This window comes from Odontesthes bonariensis, chromosome 17 (assembly GCF_027942865.1).
Source record: "Odontesthes bonariensis isolate fOdoBon6 chromosome 17, fOdoBon6.hap1, whole genome shotgun sequence".
Taxonomy (NCBI): Eukaryota; Metazoa; Chordata; class Actinopteri; order Atheriniformes; family Atherinopsidae; genus Odontesthes; species Odontesthes bonariensis.
In genome coordinates this window covers 22,795,202-22,820,827 of record NC_134522.1, presented here as the reverse complement: position 1 = coordinate 22,820,827, position 25,626 = coordinate 22,795,202, and the positions used below count along the sequence as shown (strand labels likewise).

Sequence of the window (25,626 nt, the reverse complement as noted above, 5' to 3'; positions counted from 1 at the left end):
GGCTTCGGTTGTCCTTCCTCCTGGTTGGTTGGTAACGCCTCATTAAAAACGAGCAGCATTTGAAGCAGGCCTGCTTTCGAAGTTAGAGTTGTTATTATGTGAAAAAAAAAACATAAAAAAATTTGGTATAGGGTTGTAACTGTTTATGCTTCTATTCTCGTCTCTTTTTTTTCTTAAAAGATAAATAAAAATAAATAAACGTGATAGTGGCTTGTGGCGCTAGACGCTGAGCCAATCACAAACCGCGTTCTGAGTTCCGTGTTTGGAAGTGAGACCACACCCACAGCTGACAGCGTTGAATTTGACTTCAGTTAGTCTGTACGCACCAGGAAGTGGGGAAACGAAGCCCTGTCTCCCTACGATCATGTTATTGTTGAAAGTGGCACACTCAGGCTGTCGAACGATGGTATGCACTTGTCTTGTGTTTCTTTGAGAGTCAGAAAACCCTGAGGCACAGCAGAAGTTTGAAGGGTTTCTTTTGTAGTCACAAGTTGCTTTCCTGTGGCTGTAATGCAGCGGAAACACTGGATTGTGTGAGTTATCTTGAAAACACTTCGTCGCTGATTCCATGTATTCTTTAGCTGCTTCTGTGGACTTTGTATGTTATATATCACAACTGAGAGCAAGTTTGGAGCCATTTGTACCTATATCTGAAGTCACGTTGTAAGATAAACACCTGTTGCAGCCGAACTTGCTTTTTCATGCTGTAGCTTCCTTGCTTCAAGACAAAGGACTAACTAATTATTTTTTTCCACATGCTCACTCTTTGGGAAACTAGTTTTTGAATTATAGCCTGTAGATAATAGCTATTAAGTGATTAAAACATGTATATATATATACTGTTGTAAACCTGTAAACTTCTCAAAGTAACGTCCAGCATAGTTGTTCAAAGTATCACTGAGTTTCATTAAAAAAAACGAACTGGTAGAGCTTGTTATTGGTATTGGTACGATGGAAATGATGTACATTTTTCTGTACAAGTTTGTTCTAAGTAAATCTGAAGCTAAATTGTGTACTCGCAACGTATGCTGTGTTATTCAGCAGGCCACAAGCGGCAGAGACAAAGTTTGATTCAAAGTACTGACGTTGCTTTTCTTATTAGTGACTTCTTTCAAAATGAGTAAGAGGAAAGGCAAAGTGATCAGTGATGCGACACCTCTGAAGAGCCGTAGAGTGACAGGTGCGGCGGCCGATAATGCACCAGATGATTCAAACCATCAGGGACTCTCTTTTAACAGCTTCACCCACTCCCCCACGGTGAGTATTTATCCGCACAAGCCCCAGATCGAATTCTGGGCCAGCGAGTTCTCCCTGCTCTCCAACAAATGTTTCTTTTCTTCATGCACTTGTAGGGAGACATCGGCCTCATCGAAAGCATCATCCTGAAGAATTTCATGTGTCACCACTCTCTGGGTCCCTTCCAGTTTGGGCCTAATGTGAATTTCATCGTTGGCAACAATGGAAGTAAGAGCTGGACTTGTCACTGTTACCCGGCCTGCTGTTGGCTTTGGCTTAACTCATCTCAGCTCAGCTCATTCCAGTGGATGCTTGCTAATTAATCTTTTATCCACTAAACAAACAATTTAAACACATATTTGGTTTGCAAAAGCAATGTTTTGACTCTTGGTTGATTGAAAATCTGTTTATTCAAACATTGACTGTCCTGTTGTTATCCTGCGCTTGGATAGTAGGTGATTATTTGCATGCAGTCGTCTATATCTACTTCAACCAGAGCTTCATTAGTGTATAATGCTTTACATGCAGTGATTTCATCCCTTTTTTGGGGTTGTGCCTGTTTTTAATTCTCAGGTGGGAAAAGTGCCATTCTGACTGCTTTGATAGTAGGCCTGGGTGGAAAGGCCACCGTAACAAACAGAGGGATGTCGCTGAAAGACTTTGTGAAAACTGGTGAAAAGTAAGTCAGCGATCACAATGTTTTACCCACTCAGGAAGGTCCCTCAGAAACAGATCGTGTGTATTTAAATCTTGATGAATCTTGAAGTTTTCTTCACCATTAGAGTGTCATTATGCTGTGTGGGACTGCTTAGTACTGCAGATATAACTGTGCAGCTGAGAAACAGCGGACCAGATGCCTATAAGAAAGACGTTTACGGCAACAGCATCCTCGTTGAGCATCGGATCTCAAGTGACGGATGTCGGGCCTGCAGGTTGAGGAGCAAATCAGGTGACTTTCCTCAGATACAGATAGCTGGCATTGAGACTCTCCGTCCCTCAATCTCAGATAAACAGACACGCATGGGACTGAAGGTGAAGCACTTCTGTCAGATCTCATTAATCTGTATGTATTCTTTACCCTCACATGTACAAGAATGTCACTCCTATAAACTTGGATACATTTTTATGCATGACGCTGCCTCGCTGTTTTGTAACGCCTGTCTCTTATTTACTTTGATTCTTTTCATGAACAATAGGAGCCAAAAAATAGAAACGTCTGTCATGTCTTTCAATTCAATTCAATTCAGTTTATTTATATAATGCCAAATTACAACAAACGTCATCTCAAGGCACTTAAATAATATAGTCCAATTCAAGCCAGTTGGAGTTCAATTCATTGTAATCATAATTAATTTCAAAATAATCCAATTTATTCATATAGAGCCAATTCAAAAACTATTTTCTCGCTAAGAAACCAACAGATTGCACCAAAACTTGTCTTTAGTCCAATCTCCTGTTCTGAGCGTGCCTGAGGCGACTGTGGAAAGGAACGACTCCTTTTAATAGGAAGAAACCTCTGGCAGAACCAGACTCAGGAACAAAAACACTGTAACATCATTCTTATGATACCTGTTGGAACAGGGAAACATGAGTTAATAACCACAATAATGTCACATGTACACAATATCATTTGAGAAATTAAACGGGGGAAAAAGAGAATAAAGTGAGGAAAGGTGTGACAGATGAGGTCCTCCAGCAGTCTAGGCCTATAGCAGCTTAACTATGGGATGTTTCAGGATCACCTGAGCCATCCCTAACTATAAGCTTTATCAAAAAGAAAAGATTTAAGCCTGGTCTTAAAAGTGGAAAGGGTGTCTGCTTCCCGGACATTTACTGGCAGCTTATTCCACAGATAGGGGCCTGATAACTGAAGGCTCTGCCTCCCATTCTACTTTTAGAAACTCTGGGAACCTCAAGTAAACCTGCAGTTTGCGAGCGAAGTGCTCTGTTAGGAAAATATCTTATAATGAGATCTTTAAGATATGATGGAGCTCGGTCATTAAGAGCTTTATATGTGAGGAGAAGAATCTTAAATTCTATTCTGAATTTAACAGGGAGCCAATGAAGAGAAGCTAAAACTGGAGAAATATGACATCAGGCCCCTCTCTTGTGGAATAAGTAAATGTCCGGGAAGCAGACACCCTTTCCACTTTTAAGACCAGGCTTAAAGCTGCAGTCTGCAACTCTTTTTCAAGCATAATGCCTGGAACTGTCTGGGGATTCTGAAAGTAGTACATTAAATACCCCAATACAAAAAAAATGAGTTCTCTAGGTCCCCTATATGTCCCGCTAGGTCCCTCCAAAGCCAGCAGGTTTGTTTACAAAATTGCAGACCGGACCGGTAAAAGGTAACCAATCAGGTTACGAGCTGGGCTCTGCTGCCTGTCAATCACCGATTGTGCACGCGCGATACAAGGTAGGCTCGTCCACACGCTTATTTATCTGGACTATTGAACTTCATTACGGGCTAGTCTACTTACTGTGTCTTCCATGATCGCAAATGACAGGTGAGGTGATGAATGAGGAGTCGTGTACGCGCATCTGGCGTGCACGTAGACGTGCACGAGTTCTCATGTGTTTTGATGGGGCGGGACAGGAGTCGGTTAAAAAATAAGCATTTCTTGCATTTTGCGACTACGGAGATCACCATTTTCAACCTCAAGCATTCTGATAGATCATGTAAACTCTTAAAATGCCAAAAAGTAGGACTTTACGTATGACAACAACAAATCCTGCAGACTGCAGCTTTAAAACTTTCCTTTTTGATAAAGCTTATAGTTAGGGATGGCTCAGGTGATCCTGAAAAATCCCATAGTTAAGCTGCTATAGGCCTACACTGCTGGAGGACCTCATCTGTCACACCTTTCCTCACTTTACTCCTTTGAATGGTGTTACAGTGCCGCCGTCGCGGTGGCCCCCCCCCCCCCCCCTCTTTTCTGTCTTCTCAAACCCCAGCTGTTCGAGGCGGATGGCCACCCTTCCTGAGTCTGGTTCTGCCAGAGATTTCTTCCTATTAAAAGGAGTCGTTCCTTTCCACAGTCGCCTCAGGCACGCTCAGGCTGGGAGATTGGACTGAAGACAAGTTTTGGTGCAATCTGTTGGTTTCCTTAGCTAGGAAGTTGTTTTTGAATTGGCTCTATATGAATGAATTGGATTATTTTATTAATAATTATGATTACAATTAATTGAATTCCAATTGGCTTTAATTGGACTTTATTATCTAAGTGCCTTGAGATGACATTTGTTGTATTTGGCGCAATATAAATAAAATGAATCTCTCTTGTTAGTTCTCATCAGAACTCTGGCTGCAGCATTTTGGATCAGCTGAAGGCTTTTCAGAAAATATGTGGGACAGCCCAATAATAAAGAATTACAGTAGTCCAATCTTGAAGTAACAAATGCATGGACTAGTCTTTGCACTTTTTTTTTTTTTTAAATCAGGATAACTAAGTCTTTTATCTTGTATTTTAGGAAAACTCATCTCAAACAAGAAGGAAGAATTAACCGCTATTTTGGATCATTTTAACATTCAGGTACTTATTATTAACCTCTTATGAATCCACTGATATTATACTAAGCTTTTGGGTGGCTACTGACATGCATTGCTTATTGCATCAGTGCTTCGAGGCCTCAGCTGGACATTTGTTTGTTTATTCCAGCTGGATAACCCGGTGTCCATTCTCAGCCAAGAAATGAGTAAACAGTTCCTGCATTCAAAGAATGAAACGGACAAGTATAAGGTACTACACTGTCATGTTTTTAAAATGTATTTATTTATTTAAATTGTACGGTCATATCTCTGTTTTTTTTTTTGTTTTTTTTTCCCCAAATCTTCTTGAATGAATGTTTTTTTTGTGTTTATCTTTTGTAGTTCTTCATGAAAGCAACTCTGCTTGAACAGATGAAGAGAGATTACATCTACATCAAACACACTGAAACCGTAACGCGGCAGCAGGTTGAGAGACAAGAGGAGGTGCAGTGACGTTGTCAATGTCAAATTTATTTCAGAATTGTAATATGATATAATTTTATGGTGTTAAGTTTTTTCTACTCTCCCTACATTCACCTCTGTCAACTTAACAAACCTGCAGATTCAAACCAAAGTATTTTTGAAAGACCAAGTCTCCGCCTGGTGATTCCTCTGATCTGTTTGGTTTGGTTGCCTGCCATCCCCGAGGCTGACCTCCACTCAGCAGCTACTTAGTAAAGTTAGCTGAAAGTTAGCTTAAATGCTCAATAGCATCTAAGACATAAATAATGTTGGAACGAACTACGCTTTGTCTCTTCCTTAACCTTGGGTTAGAATAGAACAGATAGAAGAACTCGATCATCCAGCACTCCTTGTCAAGTTGTTTTATTTATTGATAGATTTACACCCTCTTCGAATCCCACCCCGGCCTTCGAATGAGTTACTGGGAATTTTAATACATTGCACGAATGTACATCTCAAACTCAAATCTACCTTTTCTGCTCTCCTGTGTTTGCTGATCTTCTTCCCCTTGGAGCACTTTGTGCCGCATGCTTTGACAAGTTTGACACAGTCAAAGTTCGCCCGCTTACTGGTAATTGTTTTTTTTTTTAATGCGAAAGAAAAACGGTTTCTTGTTTGGTGTTCAGAGTCTGAAGGACCTAAAGCAGGAGTTTCTCCAGAAGAAAGAGCGCTATGAGAATTTGTCGTCCTTCGGTGAGTTGCGGGAGGCTTTGGAGAACCTGAAGAAAAAAATGGCGTGGTGTTTGGTAAGAGATGATCTCTCGCCGGGGTATCAAACGGACCTTAGGAAACAAAAGAAAAAACTAAGTGATGCATTTTTCCCGATTTTCCTTCCTTTCAACTTCAGGTCCGAGAGAAGGAGCAAAGCATACAGCAGTTAAAGGAGGAAATTGAGAGGGAAGAGAATAATTGCAAACACGCGGACAACCTTCAACTCTGTCAGGTGAGTCACACGTGTTCCTCATCTGTTGAAAAGCTAAAAACCTATGCGTAGATGGAGGAGCCATATGGTCTCATTGCCATATTACCTCACTGCCCATCTGTCACACGTTGGACAGCCGTGTTTACACTAGAAAGAGTTTTGTAACTCCCTTGTCACTTTTTTTGAAGGTGCTTTGGTTCTTCTCTTCCACACAGAATACGATTGTACAAACGGAGAAGAAGCTGCAGGTCATCAAAAGCAGAACTGATGGTCAAAGAGGGGAACAAGTATCTCTATCGGAGGACAATGTCAAATTGAAAGACCAAGTTAAGATCAGTAGCGAAGCTCACAAGGAGCAGGAGGTACTAAATGGCAAATGGCATCTGTACAAAGCTGAAGTCTTTGACTCTGAATGTTATCGAATGAGTGTCGTTTATATTGGTTAAAGTGACATGACCCTTTTTTCCATAGCTTGTTTATTTTCGGGCTCTGAACAAGCTCAGACAGTCAGAACGAGACCAAAGCCTTCTTCGGGAGAAGATAAACAAGGCACGAGCAAGGTATGAAGGTGTTCTAAAAAGACTCTAAATTACGGTCTTACCTTTTAAGAAATACGCACAGTGATGTTAAATGTTGTTTTTAATCAGTGAGAACCAGAACAACGGTGGAGAGACGGAGCATACAAAACTGCAAAAGACCCTGTGTGATCTGAAAAGGCAGCTCGAAGATCTTCAGAATAAGTGCACGCAGCTCAATGAAGATATCAAGAACAAACATCAGGCAGTTTTTAAAGGAAAGGAAGAACGGGACAAGCTGAGGTACAAGAAATCATATCTGCATATCAAACATACTGTTATGGATGTGCAGCATGAGGGATCAGCGATCAGTCGCCGTGAATTTTGACCACCGGGCTCGGTCTGTATTCAATAGAATGGAGGAAAGGTGCGTCCAAGTCGCATGCGAGTCCAAACTGAAGAGAAAGAACCAGCTGCTCGCCAGTCGATCAAACAAACTGAAGCGATTTGGAGATCACATACCTGACCTGATGAATTCAGTCGCTGAGGCGTATGCTGCGGGACGCTTCAAAAAGAGACCGGTTGGGCCAATAGGTAACTCTGTTTTTCATTATTTGTTGACTTCTTTGTTGCATTAGGGCAGGAAGTTGGAAGTATATTGGTGAAGTTTTGATGAGAAGATTGATGAAAATAATCCCTGTAAATCTGTAAATATATACGTGTGTGTGTGTGTGTATATATATATATATATATATATATATATATACTGTATATGTACATTCCACTCCACAGTAAACGTAAACTGTCCTTGCTCCTCAATTCTGGTCCTCGGGACCCACTGCCCTGCATGTTTTCGATGTTTCCCTCCTCCAGCACAAAGATTTACATAAATGGCTCCTGATCAGGCCACTGCAGAGCTTGATGACGAGTTGATCATTTGAATCGGGTGTGCTGGAGAAGGGAAACATCGAAAACATGCAGGGCAGTTGGTCCCGAGAACCGGAATTGAGAAACATTTCTATACAGAACATTCTGTAACGCCACCAGCAAAGATGGCCCACTACCCTTGCTTCACGATGGTCGCCTGATCATCTCTTTTTATTTCTGGAATCATTTTAGCACTGGAAGCTAATGTCAACAGTTCTACCGCTAAGCTAGCCAAACCAACTTTGCTTAACTTGCTAATATAATAGGCTAGTTTTAATGTCAGCAATAGAGTTAACCTCTTACGTCACATCAATAATACTAATAATAGTAATAACATCAGTTACTTTGACAAAACATTTAAGTTTTTTAACAAGCTCTGGTTTTTTTTTATGTCTTTTCAGTTTGGATCGTAATTAAGCTACAATAAATGATGGATAATCTTGCTATTAGACTTATTTTGAAGTGATGAACTTTTGGGTCCACAGTTCCCTTTGAACTTAGCATTTCTGCTCCCTATTATTGTGGATTCTTACTTAACACGGCTGAATATGCTTCACTTCAGAGGGAACTCAAATCTTTAAGATCTGATTGTGTTGTATGATACATATACAGCTAAATATTGCAGCTGACAGTCTGTGTTTGCTCTCAGGGGCGTGTATCAGTTTAAAGGATCCCACCTTGGCTGTGGCTGTGGAGTGCTGTCTGCGGAGCTTTGTCAAGGCTTTCTGTTGCGATAACTATAAAGACGAGGCGGTCCTTCAGGAGTTGATGTCCCGCTACTATCCAAAGGGCAACAGGCCGCAGATCATCGTCAGCCCCTTCACAGATAAACTTTACAATGTTCATGGACGGTACGCAGCGTTTATAAAAACTTTTCTTTTTTTAATTATTTCTATTTCTTTAAATATGTACTCTTATTTCCTTCTTTTGGGTTTTACAGGAGAGCGAATCATCCAGAGTTCCCATCTGTGCTGGACGTAATCACAGCAACAAGCCCAGTCATCATCAACTGCCTCATTGATATGAGGGGGATAGAATCAATACTCATTATCAAAGTAGGTGTCTTACTGATATGTGTTTATGATGGGTTTGATGCTGTACTTTGTTCTTGTTTCCTCACCATCTGGCCTGGTGTGTGTTTTGATGTTCGATCTCAGGAAAAAGACAAAGCCAGAAAGGCCATGCAACATGTCCGCCCGCCTAAAAACTGCCGTGAAGCCTTCACTGCTGAAGGAGATCAGGTGTTCCCCAACCGTTACTACACCTCTGAATTCAGCTTGGCCAAATACCTCGGAGGGGATATCGAGACTGAAATAAGGTAAGTAATGTTAGCTGTTGTTTGCAGATATGCACAAGATATAAGTCAGAGCAAATACATTTTTAATTGTAGGACACAATGGAGGACACAATGCTTTCAACATTTTAAGCGAGAGTAGTGTTTAATAAATGTTTTTGTAGAATTTCAGAGTAATTTTGGGAAAGGAGCACCATGCAAAGGTTTGGACACTCAGAAATTTGAGCTTTCAAATAACTACAAAAAAGGTCTGTGAATTCAGTTTGATTTAACTCAGTGATTGCAGTCTTTGTTAGACAAAGCCTAACAATCAATACTCAGAATGAAAGTGTTTTTAATGTAATTTGGGGTTTCAGAAATGGCAGTTTACACCAGTGACGCGAAACGAAACCTTATTTGATAGCAAAAGACTTTCAGAAAGTTTCAAAACTCTCCGGTGATGCACTTTGTGCAGCAACACCTGCACAGTGACTTTGATTGAAAGAGAGCCTTTCCTACACCCTCACCACCAAAAGCCAGCATTGGAAGTTTGGGGCTATGTACACACGTAGCCGGGTATTTTTAAAACCGAATATTTCCCCCCCTCTGTTTATAAAATAATTTGTATCCACATTACCTCGTTTTCAAAAAAAAAACCTTCCACACATAACCGAACATCTGCGTTTTCACCTGTCTTGACAACCCAAATGCATTTGCTGTTTAGCGCAATCTGCCCTTGTCAGCTAAATAATAAAGTGTGCACGCAACTTTTTTGAGCACACTGACAGGTGATCGCATGACAGTGGACTGCCCCTCGATATGAGGACGTAATAATTCCGACAGCGAGAGGACTGAGGACCGGGACATGCGAAATTGTCACGCCATTCCTCTGGGAGTACGACTTGGGCGTGTAAAATCAAGGCAGTAAACAGCGCCTGCACAATAATAACCACCACAGTTCTCAAGGCATCCATGCTTCTTCAGTAAACAAAGGTCGCACTTTAGACTTTAGAGCAGATTTGTTGTTGTTTTGGCGCATATTGTGATGTTCGAAAACGCAAAACTCCGGTTATCTCTGTCTACACGCAAATGCATAAACGGAGTTTTCAAAAATCTTCACTTTGCCCGGAGTTTTTAAAAATATTCGTTTATGATGCGTTTTCATGTGGATGACAGGTCCAAACATAGAAAAATATATTCGTTTTAGCAGATACCCGGCTACGTGTGGATGGGGCCTGGAAATGAACAAGCCTGATGCATTTTTGAAAAATGACTACTGTGGACTGATAACGTTTATTGATAAAGCTCTCCTTTGAAAAGCTGCAATGTAGACTGGTTTGAGGTGAATAAAGCAGGCTGGATAGTATCACTGCAGGGCGGCTGCATAGGCTACGCTGCAAGTGGTTGTAACTCAACAGAAGAAGTCGTTTTCCTTTGGCATGGCTTTTACATGTGAATAAATGTCTTGAATACACCTTTTAATTCACAGAATATTAAACAAAAGTGCCACATTTGACTTCATGACCTCTGGTAATAAGGTTGTCTCTTCATCAATTACAGTATGTATTGTACAATAACTGTAATCTCGTCTCCTCGAAGGCTGAAGTGCCTTGTTTGTGTGGCTGCGCTGCAATTTTCAAAGGAGCATGTTATATGACGTCGTTTTATGAAAAACTCCGATATGAACAACATTTATGACATTGAAGGCATCTGTTCTGAGATCAAACCGATCTGTGCTTTACAGTTTGCTGGAGTTGGACCTGGAGAATCATCAAGCTCAGCTGTCCAGGTTTCAGCTTCACGTAAACTCTGTGACGGAGGATATTATGAGCATGGAGAACAGCCTAAACAACACCATCATGACGCTGAAGAGGACTCAGGTCAGTGAGCAATACTCCCACAGCAGGTTCTTATTAATTTGGGTTAACTTTATCAAGTTGGTTTAATTTCTTTCCCTACATTTTTGGACTCATTTTGGTTTATGTCTGCCTCCCTTTCATCTCTGTTTGAGGGAAAGATTATCTGATAGTTGTTTAATGCTGGCAGATAATTGAAAGCATAACATTATATATTTGTTTTATCCTTTTACATCATTGTAGGCCTCTGTGAATCAAGTCAAAGTAACAATAACTGAGCAGGAGACTGCTAGTGAGGAGCAAGCTGACGACATCACTTCCTTGGTAAGCCTCGAGTCTTTAGGTTTATCGCTTTGGAATCAGATATAAATTCCGGCATGAAACATGCAAAATAGACTTATTTATTTTCTTTGATTGCACTCGGCAGGAAGAGGTCGCCCAGGAGAACCAACAGAAAATCGAGACAGAAAAGCAAGCGGTCCAAGAGGCCAAGACTGAACTGGACAAGCACAGAAAAATGGCAGAAGAAGCAGACTCCAACTACTCTTCTGTTAGAGATCAGATCGATCGGCTTTCAGAAGAAATGGAGCCGCTGAAGGTAAAAAGATGGTTGCACGCGTTTCCTTTGCTCCAACTCTGTGGCTTTGATATTACATGTGTGTTCTCGACCTAAAGGACGAGCAGCTGAAGTTGGAGACGGAGTGTGCGAAATATGAACGGAACCTCAAAATTTTAGGAAACAAACTGAAGGCTCATGAAGACGACGTCGAAGCCCTGAAAAGCGACCTCTCCGAAAAAGAAGAAGAATTACAGGTAAAAAGAGCTCTGCTTCAATAGTTAGTCCCAAATGATCACATAAAGCTGTTTCATTTCACAAGCTAAGGAGAAGAAAAATGACTTGGCATGATGTGACGACAGGAATATTTGGCCAAAGCCACAGAGATCAGCCCTGAACGGCAGCATGTGACCAACAGCACCAAGAGCATCGACACAGAAATCACGCGACTGAAGAAGAAGATCAAGGTGTGCGAGGGTTGCCACGGCGAGCACGAGCAGGTGGTCAGGTGAGAGATCGCAGACGTTCCGCGGCTTCCGCGCTACCTCACAGACAAACTTTTCTCAGAGACAGAGCCGGACACTTCTGTCCATTCATTTTGAATGAGTAGGTGCGTCCAAACTTTTGTCTGGTTCTGTATGAACATCAGTGATGGAACCTAGCTTTGAGCACACTCAGCTGAATACTGTTCACTGTGTATGTCTTGTGTAAATTTGCTCTGTGGCCACTTTGTTGTATACAGCTGATTCAGTCTGATGACAGCTCTGCTGCGACATCTGGCTTTGCAGAGCTCATTTTTGTTCTGCTTTTAATCACCAGACAAATGCTCAAATTCAATTGACTCTGAAACTTCTAAAAAAAAAATCTATTTTTGAAGGGATGCTGGTAACAGCGTGTCCTGTGCTGCTGTACCTCATTACTCCTCCTTTTCTAGAGGTCCCACTTTTTAATGATTAATTAATCAAGAGCATTTCATTAGCTTCACCTGGATGCTGCTTACCCTCTTAGTTCTTATGTGAACCCGTACGAATGCAATTAATTTGAAGAGTTTTGGCTTTGTTTTGTAAAATAACCAACACAGTGTAATATGTCACGTGTTGTTGTTCATCTGGAGTTCTTTTTGGCTCATTTTAAGAACTGGCGAAGACAACATGGCATTTTTATATCCCAATATGTTCAGTTATAGTGTCTTTTTTTTCTTTTCTTTGTGATTTCTCCTCTATACGTCACGGGTTCCAAAAAGACTTCCACAAAGAACACATCTGCGCATCCTGGCTCATACAAGCCTCCTCTCTCCTCCAGATGCGTTTTAGGGAATTAGACTTCAGCATGGTGCACCCAGAGCACCTTCTGGGTTTGATGCATGAGTAAAGGAGATAAGCCCCTTGAAAATCACCAACATGGTGAAAGAAAAAAAAAAAAAAAAGGAAATGACTGGAACACACACTTAAACAAACAATGAGAGGCACAGCAGGGTGCACGGGAGAGATGCGAAAGCATGACTGTGACCGTAACAGGGGAGCTTTCTGTTGGGTTTCAGCTTCATTTTCTTGTCCAATAATTTGCTTCTGCCCGCCAATGAAATTTTGACGTTAGAAAAAAATGCAGCACATGCCAACTTAATATCTTCCCTTTGACTTCATCAGGGAGTACGCTGAGGCCCTGTCTCTCTATAGAGAGAAAACCAACCAGGTGAGAGATCTGCGGAGATTCATCGATCGCCTTGACAACATCATGTCAGACAGGCAGAACAGATACAAAGTAATGCGCAGGTAAACAACCAACCAAAAAAAAAAGAAACACCAGGAATACATAAATGCAGTGGGTAAGACATGAATTTGTTTTTTACTCTTCTCTTTGCCTGAAGGTCCCTCTCCGTCAGGTGCAAATTGTACTTCAATAACTTCCTGATAAAGATGAACTGCTGCGGCTCCATGATTTTTGATCACAACAATGAGACGCTCTCAATTTCGGTATGTTTGTTTGTGGTTTTTGTCAAAAGAACGTTTGTTGCACAGCTTGCATTGTGTTTTGTGTTTGCGCTTCGTGTGTGTAGACGGCCGGACGTCTGGCTCGAGGTAATCCGAAGAGCTCAAGTAGAAGACGACTAGATTTCCTCTCCCGATATGGCACCTCTTATCCGAGAGACTTCCTCGGTTTTAACTGAAACAATAGGACTTCTGTCACATCTGTCAGTGACCCGATTACTTTGTTTTGATCAGCTGTGTCCATATTTAAATTGCGATTCACAGTTACGGCAAATCCCATCAAACTGAATAAACAGGATAGCCCCAGTTCCAAAAAGTTGAGATGCTGCGTATAATGTAAATAAAAGCGGAATCCAGTTATCTGCGATTTTCATAAACCAATATTGTATTCACAGTAGAACATAGAAAATGTATCAGATGTTGGAAGTGAAACCTTTTACCATTTCATAAAAAAAATATCGGCTCATCCTGAATTTGACGTCGGGCAAAGCAGTTTGGAAAAGTTGGGACCGGGGACAAAAAGGCTGGAAAACTAAGAGGTAGCAAGAAGATGCAACTGGTTAATTGGCAGCAGCTCAGGAATATGATTGGGTATAAAAGGAGCACCATAGAGAGGCAGAGTCTCTCAGAAGCAAAGATTGGCAGAGGTTCAGGAATCTCCAAAAACCTTCCCCTTTAAATTGTGGAGCAGTTTCAGAATAATGTTCCTGGATTTAAAAAGACTTTTAATGATATTACATAGAAAATTTGAATGTCTTTTTGTAAATCGTAAACTTTCGACATTCAATGTTTTCTATGTTCTATTGTGAATCAAATTATTTGGTTTATGAGGTTTGCACATCATTGCATTCTGTTTTCATCAGCATTTAACACATTGTTCCAATTTTTAAAAAAAATTTGGACGGGAATTAGGCTTGTAGAAAATACTGAAGGATCACTCTTTGATTTTCAAGAATGACGCCCGCTTTCCTCATAAATACATCCAACTGTAGTCTATTCTGGTTCCGTCGTGTCTGAGGCATTTAAGAGTCCGAAAAAGCTTTTTAAAAACCGTCAGTAAAAGTAAAACCAACCTGTTTCTGGCTCAAAGGTCAAGCCCCCGGGCAGGGCGAAAGATGGTGCGAGTGACATGAGGTCGCTGTCGGGTGGCGAGCGCTCCTTCTCCACCGTGTGCTTCATGCTCTCCCTGTGGGAGATCACCGAGTCCCCCTTCAGATGCCTCGACGAGTTTGACGTCTATATGGTGAGTGCACAGGAGAGATCGCAAACACGCCGAGAAGTGACACTCGTGGCTCACTTGAACACAACCCCCATCTGTTTTTCTCTGCAGGACATGCACAATCGGAGAATATGCCTTGATCTCCTCCTGGAGCTGTCGGAGCGGCAGCACCGCCGGCAGTTCATCTTCATCACTCCCTTAACTACCAGGTGACGCCATATTCGAGTATTTTTCTCCATTTCATGATGTTGGGCTTTTTTTTTTTTTTTTTTTGCTTTTTTCTTCATAATTGACATTTTCTCAGCACAAGTTCAGCTTCACGTTGCAGACTTTTGCCGTCAGAAAAGGCCGTGTCTGCATCAGTAATGTTTGCCAATTGGTCGAATGGTTTGTTCTCCCTTCAGGAATCTCCAAAAAACCAACCTCATCAAAATCCACCAGCTTCAGGACCCAGAAAGAGAAGGGAGTCATCCTAGAGATGAAGACGAAACGCTTCGTCCGAGGCCGCGACAGAGGCGGCAACAGACGTGATGAATGCTTATATATCGGTATTATTTTTTTATGTGTTTGGGAGTCGCTGTGTTTTAAAGTGCCATTTCATGTCCAGATGTTTAAAGAGTTTGATTCACTTGTATGAAACCTAAACAGTTATAATTTAGATGTCTGGTGTGTGATTTATTTTATTTTATTTTTTTATTTTAAGAATGATGAGGTGGGTGAAAAAGTTTCTATCTATTAGGATAGTATTTTAATTGTTTTAACTTATAGTGCAAATTGTTACTTGTATTTCGAAAACTGGAAAATATCCTGAAAATGTAACGCTTAAAACATGTACATGTACAATTCTTTGCTGAACTTTGCATTACGAAGCTTTATGGACAATCTCAGGGAAAGTATTTACCTGCAGGAAGGCGCATATTCTTTTTAAAATCAGCCATAGTCTTTTTCTCCAACTTCATTCATTGTGGTGGCAACACACTCCTCGAGCTGTGCGTTTGGCTTTGTTTGCCAACCCACTAAGTACATGTTGCCTGGCTTTAGTCTCCTCTTCCTTCGCTGTGAATCCCATCTGCCAAAAAGTTCCGCTCTTCTCCAGCTCGCTGACTAAACCCTCATTTGTGCTGGCACCGTACGAGGGAAGATCAGAGGGCAGGTTTCGTCCTGCTGACGCAAGTTGTTTTAATGCTCTGCATCTCGAACGAATGGGATGAAGAATGATACTGAAGCTTAGGTTCTGGTAAAGTCCAAGGAAATTTTTAGAAATGATGCTAGTCTTTACCCTATCTGTCAGTGTAATGTGTAATGTTCCTGTTCCTGCTACAGCCCTCAATCAGAAAAAGTTGGGAATGGATGGAAGATGCAAATAAAACAAAACATCCGCTCTGTTACATTCCATCAGACTTTTATATGATAGCAGACAGTGTAATCCCAAAATTTAAGTTTTGTTGTCTACTTCATTTGTCATTATACATCTATTTTTACATTTCAGGCTGGGAACACATTCTGGAAAAAAAACAAAAAGAAAGAAAGTTGAGACGGTAAAAAGCAACACTAAAAAGATGTGCTGGCACTGTGGAACCCGAGCAATGGAACATATCTGATGTTATTTTGTCTCATTCTTCCTGCTAACGTTTAAAGGTGTGCAATAATACGGGGAGATGGTCACACTTTTCATTGACAACATTATCTTCTGGAAACGGGACAGGTTCCTCCTCAGCCACGCCTTTTGGAGTGTGTGTGATTTTTTAAAATTTTTTTTGCATTCTTGTTTTAAAAAAAAAAAAATAAATAAAAAGCACTGCTACCTTTGAGGTGTGCTCTTGAAGGCATCATCTGTTGCTGTAAAAGCTCTGTTAACTTCTTTGCATGAGTGCCACTATCGCAGAAGTGTCAATGAGCTTTGCCAAGAGCACTGATACAACCCCAAACCGTCAGAGAATTTGGCTTTTGGACTTGTTGCTGGTCACAGTTTGGCTGGCTATTTTTGCTGTTTGTGCTTCAGACCACACAGTGTCCATTTCTGGAATATTGATTGGTCTGACCACAATATGTTCCCACTGTGTGATGGTTTGTCCCAGATGCCTCAGAGTCCAGAGAAGTCAACGCTGCCTCTGGTTTCTGTTTTCTTTCTCAGTTAAGTTTTAAGATGCCTTTTTGAATGTAACTCCTTTTTTCTTACACTAATCTCTGGCCCAGCTGGTTACACTGTATCGGCTGTTGTTGAACAACACTTATTTTTAACGTATATGCAATTCCTCCACATTCTTTCAATCGTTTAAAGATCTCGCGCATCACAGAGAGAAAAATATGTAAATGCCCTCAATTCTTTCCTCGAGCAACATAGTTTTAAAACATTTCGATGCTTTTCTGATGCATTTGTTGACAAACTTCTGATCCTCTTTCTGTTTTGCACCCCCAAAAGGCTCAGCCTTTCGTGGGTTCTGCTTTTGTTCCGAGTTGTGATTGCAATCACCTGTTTGCGATAATGTTTCTTATATTTTCAGCTCGTTCGCATTGGTCACTCTAAACTGCCTCCGTCTTAACTTTTCTTTGGATGTGTTCCAGGCCTAAAATGCAGGAATGGGTGTGTATTGAATGGAGTCCAAACAAAACCTGAAATTTTCTTGGGTTCGTGTCGTTTTGCAGTAATAGTCAAGGTTAATGTAAGAATCAGTTTGTTTTTTTTGTTTGTTTGTTTTTTGCATTTTCCAAACCATCCCGACATTTATTCTTTCTTTTTTTTTCTTAGTTTGGGGTTGCATGTTTTATCCCTGTCACTGTGAAAACTAAAACCATTGTTACAATAAATCCCATGAAGAAATCACGATCACTTGGATGTTTTGTACACATAAGGCTGTTGCTCATATATTTCACTTATCTATCCGTACACAATACAAACACAGTGGTGACAAGTTTTTTTTTTTTTTTAACTCTACGGGAGGCATTTTTCTGGCACAGTTTGTTCCAGTTGATGAGACATTTCTATCCTAATGGGAGAGGTCTCTCTCAGGATGGCAGTGCTCCCATATCCAGAGGGCGTGAGGGATTACTGTGTGGTTTGACAAGCATGGAAATTGTTTGAATCATATATTGTGGCCTATGCAGACTTCACCACCTCCATCATCACAACGATAAACGGAGGACTAGCTGCTCTGTCTTCAGGTGGTGGCCTCACACCATCCTGAGACGCTCTGTGTTGGGTTTTTCCTTCAATTGGTCACCCGACTGCGTCTTTTCTTCTTTGTTCCCATTAACTCAGCCTGTGTCTTTTGAAAAAGCCCATTGGTGGTTTATTCGTTTTAATCACTACAGAATTCAATTTGGGTGCAACACATGCCACATGTATAAAAGAATACAGTCACTTTTATGATGAGTTTTTTTTTTTTTTTTTTATATATATACATATATATTTGATAAAAACATTTACTCGACAAAAAAATCTGACTTGGTGACCGGACTGTGAAATTTATAAATAATGCAGACACTGACACTGTGAGGGTTGTTTTTTTTTTTCAGATATGATACAGACAGAACAACGAAAAAGCTTCTGCAACTTCCACTGCTGTAAGTGGACTACAAGCAGACTCTCAGTCCGTGCTTGCATAGCCTACAAATGGGGAGTTCAAACTGTTGAAAGAGGATTTCTGCGTTAGCGTCACGCTACCAGCAAAACGCTCTTTCAAAAAGCTTTATCGGGCAACTCTCCTGAGGAGTCCTGCATCATTAATGATCGCTGCAAACAGAACGGGTTAGAAGATGAGACCTTTCAATAAAAAGTTTCTCCTTACAAAAAAGATTTACACAAAGGAATGCAGTGTGTCCAGTAAACATATGTGAGGCTTTTTTCCTCCCCTTTTTTTTTTTTTTGCTGCATTGGAAGTGGAGCCCCTCTCACAAGGTCCCTAGCCTCGAGAGTGAGCTCCCAGCAATAGGGTCAAAAGCCGAGACTGTACTCATTGCAGTGCTCTTCATTTCTGTAAACATGTTGATATGTACTCAGTAAAGTTAGTTAAGTCAAAGTTAACTTGAGTAAATTGTTTTTTTTTTGTTTTTTTTGTTTTTTTGTTTTTAAGTCTAAATTAAACAAGCAGCATTGGAAAGGAAGCCAAATTTTGGAGTACTGTGCCTGTGACGGCTGTAATTCTGGCCTTTCCTTTCGGGTTTCCACCGGCAGCAGTACAAAGCAATCGAAAGGGAATGATGTTCCATAAATACATTTCTGCCCATCTCAGAAGTCACTGAAGCAAAACATAATACAATGTTCATGTGAAAGCTCTTCCCTGGAGATTAAACCACAACTGCAGCCCGAATATCTTTCAAAAAACTCAAGTGTCTCACAGAAACGTGTATCAGATGGAGGGAAGCATGCTCCCACATTACTGGAGGTGAACTAATGATCTAATGAGTCACATACTGTACAGCCCACGCAACAATACTAAATGCATTTGGTATGAGGGTTTCTCTTTTATAGCCACCTAGAGATGCAAAAGGTAAGAGATTATATTTTCTGACACGTAATATATGCATGCAAAGAACCTACTCTTCTTGGTTCCATCGTGTGGAAACATCTGGAACAGACAGGAGCCTTTCTATTCTCCAAGAGCTCAACAAGTCTGGATAGTAGAGACAGTTACAATTATCATAGGAATTATTGTTTTTGTTATTATTATGTAAAGCATACAGTAGTTGCACCAGTGAACACTGGGGATCCTAAATACTGCAGAAACATAATTCAGTGCAGTGCTCCACTGATATACAAGCTAAGGTTGAATGAGAATGTAGAGGGGTTACTGTGCACAAATCACACTGGCGTGTTTGGAGATAGAAATCTATGATATCTTATAGCTATTTTCAAAATGATTCTGCATTTGACATTCTCATGCATGCAACCACAAGAAGCGAGTCCATTGAAAAATAGTCCAAGCATTGTTTTGTTTTCTTTTGTGTTGTTTTCCCGTGGAGATGGCAGAGAACCTAATGAGACATTAAAACGTGTGCTGCTGTCCAGAGTGTGTGGATACAGACGGGGAGAGGAGCGAGCGGGGACGGCTCACTTCTGCATGTCACACTGCAACAGGAGCACGATGGACGGGTCGCTCTTTGCCGCCTCTTTGAACTCGTCCAGCGAAATCTGGTCGTCGTTGTTCTTATCCATTTTGCTGAAGATCTTGTCCACCCTCTGTTCTGGTGTCAGACCGTCCTCGTTCATCTTCATCATGATCACAGTGCCCACCATTTTGTAGATAGCCTGCGGGTGAGGAGCAGTGAGAAATGAGCCGGGGAGTGCGGTTTGTTATCTAATACAGAGAAGCCTACGTGTGTTCATAATAAGGATGTAGTTAAATGCTTCCCCAACTAGGCAGTACAACTAAATAGGTCAGCTGCACAAAGCTAAATACTGTTTATACCTTGATGTGTTCCACGTGTTTGTGTTCAGAGGGCCGTGCTGCTGTCGGCAGCATAATGAACTTCTCACCCATCGGAGCCAGTTGTATTATCTGAACATAGTGTTGTATTTAAATGTGTATGTAAACTGGTTAACCTGTAATTGTGAACTCAGAGTAACTGCTGAGAAGTTGAAACACAATCATGCTTTTACAATAGTTTGCAAGCTGTCTAATATGAAAATGAAACAATTCGAAGCTGTAAGACTGAAAATAACTTAAGGACAACATAAGAATTGTTGTAAAATATAAACCAAGCATGAATTTGATGCCTTCAACTTCTTTCTGTAAAATTGGGACTGGGGAAATAGTATTTTTGTAGTTTTTTGCTCAATATAGGACATCAGATGTGCAACAGTTTGGGGTCTTTTGTCATATTTCTCATACCATAATGAAACAGATGTTTACAGTTGGTGACAGGTCTGGACTACAGGTATGTCAGTTTGGCGCCTGGACTCTTACTACAGAGCCAGGCTGTCGTAATATGTGTAAAACGTCTTTTGGTATTGTCTTGCAGACTTATGTCAAGGCCCTCAGTTGAAAAGACGCCAGGTTGCCAGCAGATATATTGTTCAGTGTTATTGGTGCCCTCACAAATGTGCATGGTCCCAATAGCATATGGACTGATGCACCTTCATACAATCACGGGTGCTGTGAGTTGATAAGCTTGAAGTTCCTTCTTCTTTTCAGCTTTGAGGGCTCTGCGTCCATGATTTCCAAAAAGGATTAGAAATTTTGTCTTTTCACAGTTTGAACTTACATTTGTGAATGCAGCAACAAACTGTTTTTAATGCAGTGATGCCTGAGTGCCCGAAATTGTAGCCATTCAATACTGAAATTCAACCTTGTCAACCTAGTATATGCAGGGATTTCTCTGTATCTGTGAATCTCAGACGATGACATTTCCAAAGTATTTGCAATTTTTACTTTGAGAAGCGGTATAATTCAGCTTTAAAAGCGTGATGAACCTCGCTGTACCTCACCCGACTTTTACTTGAGAAAGATCCTAGTTACAGTGTACATAAACAATGCTTTCTGTTCAGGGAATGTCAACTATGAGAATGTCCACAAAAAAAATTCCTTTATGTGGATAAACCCTGCAATGTCACCAACTCAGGTAGCAGTCTCTTATGCTTTACGTTGGTCAGCCAACGACTTGAGACCTGTGATAATTCTGCTGTAGTAATTCTAACACCAAAAGCTACTATTAACATTTGATTCCAAGCGTACATTACCTTTGCTTGCTAATAAGCTAGTATAAATGTCAGCAATAGATATCAGATGATTTTATAGATTTGAGAATGGTTTCTTTCAGGTAACTTAACTTCTTAAATCACATAATTTATGTCACATCTCTTAGTAAGACGACACATACACGTAAACATTTTTTTTTTTATCGTTTTTGATATTCAACTCAATGTGAATTGATGCAGTTTCTCCCAACACAGCTCACGGTTCCCTTTGAACTGAGGTGCTCTTCTCCCTGAGGTTTGGAATCTTGCTTAAGATGGCTGAAAACCATTTGCGGTCCACTTCACAGGGAACTATTGGGCAACTTTTCTTTTTCTTTTTCATACCCAGTCCTGCAGCTGTTGCTAGAGTAGCTGATCAATTATTTGAAAATCTCTGAATTATTTCTTATTGGTTCTTATTTTACAGTGTCCCAACTTTATTTGCATAATAGTAGCTCTATGTAATCAACAAACAATTTAAATTGGCGGCTAAAAGGGTAGATTAACATTCCAAATTATGTTAGTTAACTAAAATAATGAATAAACATCTGAATATCAAAGCATTGGACAAACAATTGATATGGCTAAAAGTTGTAAATAAATGGTTGAAGTGTCTTTCTCGGAACAAATGTTATATCAAATTTGAGCAAAGCTGCCTAAGCAATGAAAATTTAACAGAATGCAAAACTCATAACCTCTTTTGACGTTTAGTTTCTATCAATAAGGACATATCTAGCACTCATTGATCTTGTCATAGATCTGTGTGACTACAACAGACCTAAAAGGTTAAACACCTCTGATGTAACTTTGGAATAAAACTCACACGTTTTTTTTTTCACAACAGGAAATGTCAATATGCTCCAGCATCACTGACGCATATCAGATTTACTATATAGATTATGTTCCCAGAATAGCACTATGCAATTCAGTATTGCTGCATTTTTTGTCATTATGAAGCTGTGTGTGATTTCACTGCACTGCAGGTATGCAGGAGATCCACAAAAAAAAAAAAAAGAGTGAGGGCCTAATGGCTCGATAATCCCTCACCTCAATTATCTCCAGCATCTCTACTCTGGTGATTTTGCCGTCACCATCCAGGTCATACATGTTGAAGGCCCAGTTGAGTTTCTGCTCGAAGCTGCCACGGGATGTGATGGACAGGGCGCAGATGAACTCTCGGAAATCGATGGTCCCGTCTCCATTTTTGTCAAAGGTTCTGAAGGCGTGTTCTGCAAATTTTGACGCGTCGCCATAAGGGAAGAACTGCAAATGTGGAAGAGATGTGTTCAGTAATTCAGCGGGCCTTCGGCTGTGACAGCATTAGCCTGATTAGACTTTCAGATGGATAACCAACAGAGCAGAAGATGAAGAAGAGAGGCAGCTGGTTGACACAAACCTTCACATAAAGCTGCTGGAACTCATCCAGATTCAGCCTGCCACTGGGGCAGTCTTTCAGGAAGCCTTTGTACCACTGCTTCAGCTCGTGTTCATTAAACTCTGTGTTCTTCACCAGATCCTCCATCACCTCAGGAGTCAGCTTGCTGTTTTGCTTTCCCATGATTCCTGTGGTGCAAGAACACGTGAATAATGCATTTCTCCATGCTTGAACGCTGGCAACAACAATATCTCTTTTTACCACTTCAAACAGAAGTACAGTGAGTGGATGTGTATTTTTCTTCTTCTTCATCTTGGATGGCAGTAAATATTTCCCAGATGCTTGTGTTCTATTTCTGTCCCCCTTCAGCCTGTTTGTGCCAGCCGGTGGCCCGGGTAGCATTGACCTGGATCATCACTGTCAAAGCAGATTCAGTTTGTCAAATGTTCGATAGCTGCTATCAAGTTTCCGCTGCAAACACTGTCCCATAACATGACAACAACAACAAAGCCCGTGCTTGCTTGTAAAAGAGATGCTGCTGCAGTGAGTCCACACAGCTGAGTGAGGGGAAAGTGCGGGAGCACACAGCAGGCCTGCTGTGTTCTGGATCACTGGGGATATGATGTGGCTTATGATGTGGCTTATGATTAAGCGGTCTATAAGTAATGTTGTGCTTAAAAATGGCTGTGGAAAGTAAACAGTCCCGTCCGCTTGGATTAGTTTTGTGTCCACAATGAAGGCACTCTTGGAGCCATCATGACTTGAGCAGCAGTCAGAAGCCCCCGCATTCATAAAATATTGACTCATGATGTTGCAAATGACATAAGGTGGCCAAGAATAGGCCATTTTCCCAAATGTATTTTCTAACTAGTGAGGAAGCTGGCTGTGGTTTGCATATGGGGATGCAGGGTCATTGAGGGGATGTCCACCACTTGATACCAACATATGGTCCACATCTCTGCTGCTGCAGCTGCAGCAGCAGCAGACAGCAGGCTGGACAGTTCCGCCACAGACAGCACTGCATTGGCTCGGGCCTTCCACAACCACCAGCACAAATGTGCGCTGCAGCCAAAATCAGCGCAAAGCACAGCTTTTAAAACCCAGCTTTTAAAGCCCATCTCCTGCGTGTCACAGAGGCAGCCCTGGCCAGCCTGACTAGTAACAACAGCAGCATATCTTGTTGGTAGACTATTAAAAAAAAAAGGCAGGTCTCAATGACCTTGAGGACAAACCTTTTTTTTTTTTTTTTTTTTCCCTCAGGAAGATGACAAAACAGTTTGACGGAGCGCCGCGCGCTTGGACAACGGCTCGACACAATTTTGCGGCGTTTTTATTGAAATATCCGCCACATATCGCGCAGGCCTCAGGTGTGAATGGCACCTTTCTTGTCAAAGGGAAGCCAGGAGATGCTGTTTTGTTTCACGGTGTGGGCAATGACAAACGAGTTAGTGCTATTAAAGCTAACCACCTCCTGTGAGAGCGGACAGGGAGACGCTGCTGCATTCCGATGGAAACGACGCAGTGAGAGCGTTTTCAGATCTGATCCCCTCCATCCTGCTCCTTATGAAATCTTTCCGTGCGTATCGGGGCGACAAACATGTCAAAACGTGATAAGCACACAGACCTGTGTATGAAAATATATATTTATACATGAAAATACAACAAGACAGCTCCCTCCACGGAGCCAGATTGGAGGCGTTTAAAAGGCCAATTATTTGATGACAACCTGCTATTTCATGAAAAAAGAGAACATCTTCTCTGACTTATTTCTGTTATTTCTGGATGTTTCCAGGCAAATCGCATAGGCTTCATCTTCAGGGATGCGCAGGTGCCACAGAGACAGTCTTCTGCTCGATCCCCATTCATTCACACGGATAGAAAAATATGGAAAATAATGCGCTCACGCAGTATAAGCCTTTCACCGTTGGCAGCATGTATAATCTGGGATGCCATAAAATTAAAAAAAAAAAATTAAAAAACGACATTTACATGTGCAGGCAACCAGCTCTTACCTTAATACAGCCTTGGAGATCTCTATCGGAATAAAGCAGCTCTGGCTTTGCAAAGTACAGAAAACCCCCCTTCCAATGGAAACGTTCGCCCAAAAGGGATTATTCCTAACACCGGTCGCCTCCTTTAAAACACACACACACACACACGCATGCACGCACACCCGCTAATGAAATTTCTCGATTTTCCCGACGTTATTCCAGATGAGGCGCAGCAGGGACCGATCCCACGCCAGTCTTTTCTTATGAGACTACAGGAGCGCGGCGTCACCCGTGTGCATCACAGCCTGGTCATGAGTTCGCTGTGGCGCTGCCGCTCGGTTTGGGTCCAGCTGGATCCTGTCACGTTATAGCCGCATCCCTTCAGCGCGTTGAGGATGAGGATGGCGAGGAAGGAAGCAAGTTGGCTCGTGGTCTATAGGTGCCCAGTGAGCAGGCTAGTGAGCGCATTCACTTAAGTTTTCAAATGAGTCTCTGCAACTATTTAGGAATGGAGTGAAATAAACCTTAAATTTAAAGGGTTCACTCCAAATTAGGGGTCCCCAGATACTCCATTTGTCCGTTTGTGTTGTCACGGGACAACATTTTTGGAAATCCTGTGACCTCAATCTGAAGGCACCTACCGAAATTAAGTCCGATGAAAAAAATCTGAATTGTTCAAAAATGTTATTAGTCTTTCAAGTTTATGTAAACACTGATAGCAAAGCAAACAAACACACAAGTCTGTAATGCCTGATGTTTCACCTGCATGCAGCAATGGGTCATGAACAATTTGTTCACCTTCAAGGAATAAAATCCTACCTGGAAAATGCTGAATTCTCCGAGCAGAATCGTAAAAAAATAACACAATCAGCCCAGTAAAATGTTTTCTCTTTAGAGCATCAAAATATATGATGACAGTTTATTGAGTGTGTCTACAAAAACACTTTCATATGGAGACAGCTAATGACAGCGGTTCCTCCTTTAGTTTTTAATTTTGGATCTGGTCTTTTAAAAATGACTACACAACAGTTTCGTTACTGTGAAAAAAGCAATTTTCAGACTGCTCTTCCTATGTAAATATGAGATGTGAAAGTGAATGTT

The 25,626-nt window shown here is 41.2% G+C and overlaps 2 protein-coding genes across 3 annotated transcripts; one reads left to right on the top strand and one right to left on the bottom strand.

Annotated features, from left to right (window-relative positions):
* Nucleotides 1-319: 319 nt before the first annotated feature.
* On the top strand, nt 320-17,307 carry smc6 (structural maintenance of chromosomes 6). Of its 2 annotated transcripts, none has more exons than XM_075448737.1 (27): nt 320-406; nt 1,103-1,257; nt 1,353-1,464; nt 1,810-1,915; nt 2,049-2,185; nt 4,708-4,769; nt 4,896-4,976; nt 5,108-5,209; nt 5,854-5,973; nt 6,075-6,170; nt 6,365-6,511; nt 6,621-6,709; nt 6,797-6,967; nt 7,080-7,258; nt 8,241-8,442; nt 8,532-8,646; nt 8,749-8,909; nt 10,609-10,744; nt 10,964-11,044; nt 11,148-11,318; nt 11,396-11,533; nt 11,639-11,784; nt 12,923-13,048; nt 13,144-13,249; nt 14,355-14,507; nt 14,595-14,692; nt 14,888-17,307. In XM_075448737.1, exons 2-27 carry the CDS (start codon nt 1,117-1,119, stop codon nt 15,012-15,014), a joined length of 3,303 nt encoding a protein of 1,100 aa, XP_075304852.1. In that variant the 5' UTR covers nt 320-406; nt 1,103-1,116; the 3' UTR covers nt 15,015-17,307. The 2 variants fall into 2 exon arrangements, with proteins under 2 accessions (XP_075304852.1, XP_075304851.1); XM_075448736.1 differs by having other exon boundaries at nt 320-533.
* Nucleotides 15,869-24,919, bottom strand: vsnl1b (visinin-like 1b). Its single transcript, XM_075448738.1, has 4 exons — nt 24,547-24,919; nt 22,556-22,722; nt 22,207-22,422; nt 15,869-19,731 (listed from the first exon to the last, which is right to left on the bottom strand). Exons 2-4 carry the CDS (start codon nt 22,715-22,717, stop codon nt 19,534-19,536), a joined length of 576 nt encoding a protein of 191 aa, XP_075304853.1. The 5' UTR covers nt 22,718-22,722; nt 24,547-24,919; the 3' UTR covers nt 15,869-19,533.
* Nucleotides 24,920-25,626: the final 707 nt, after the last annotated feature.

Excerpts from the sequence above, each read along its gene's own strand:
- smc6 (XM_075448737.1), top strand. The coding sequence starts at position 1,117 with ATGAGTAAGAGGAAAGGCAAAGTGATCAGTGATGCGACACCTCTGAAG. Across the intron at positions 8,443-8,531 it reads CTTTACAATGTTCATGGACG|GAGAGCGAATCATCCAGAGT; the intron begins GTACGCAGCGTT and ends TGGGTTTTACAG. Across the intron at positions 14,693-14,887 it reads ATCACTCCCTTAACTACCAG|GAATCTCCAAAAAACCAACC; the intron begins GTGACGCCATAT and ends TTCTCCCTTCAG.
- vsnl1b (XM_075448738.1), bottom strand. The coding sequence starts at position 22,717 with ATGGGAAAGCAAAACAGCAAGCTGACTCCTGAGGTGATGGAGGATCTG. Across the intron at positions 22,423-22,555 it reads TCCAGCAGCTTTATGTGAAG|TTCTTCCCTTATGGCGACGC; the intron begins GTTTGTGTCAAC and ends CCACATTTGCAG. Across the intron at positions 19,732-22,206 it reads AGATGCTGGAGATAATTGAG|GCTATCTACAAAATGGTGGG; the intron begins GTGAGGGATTAT and ends CCTCACCCGCAG.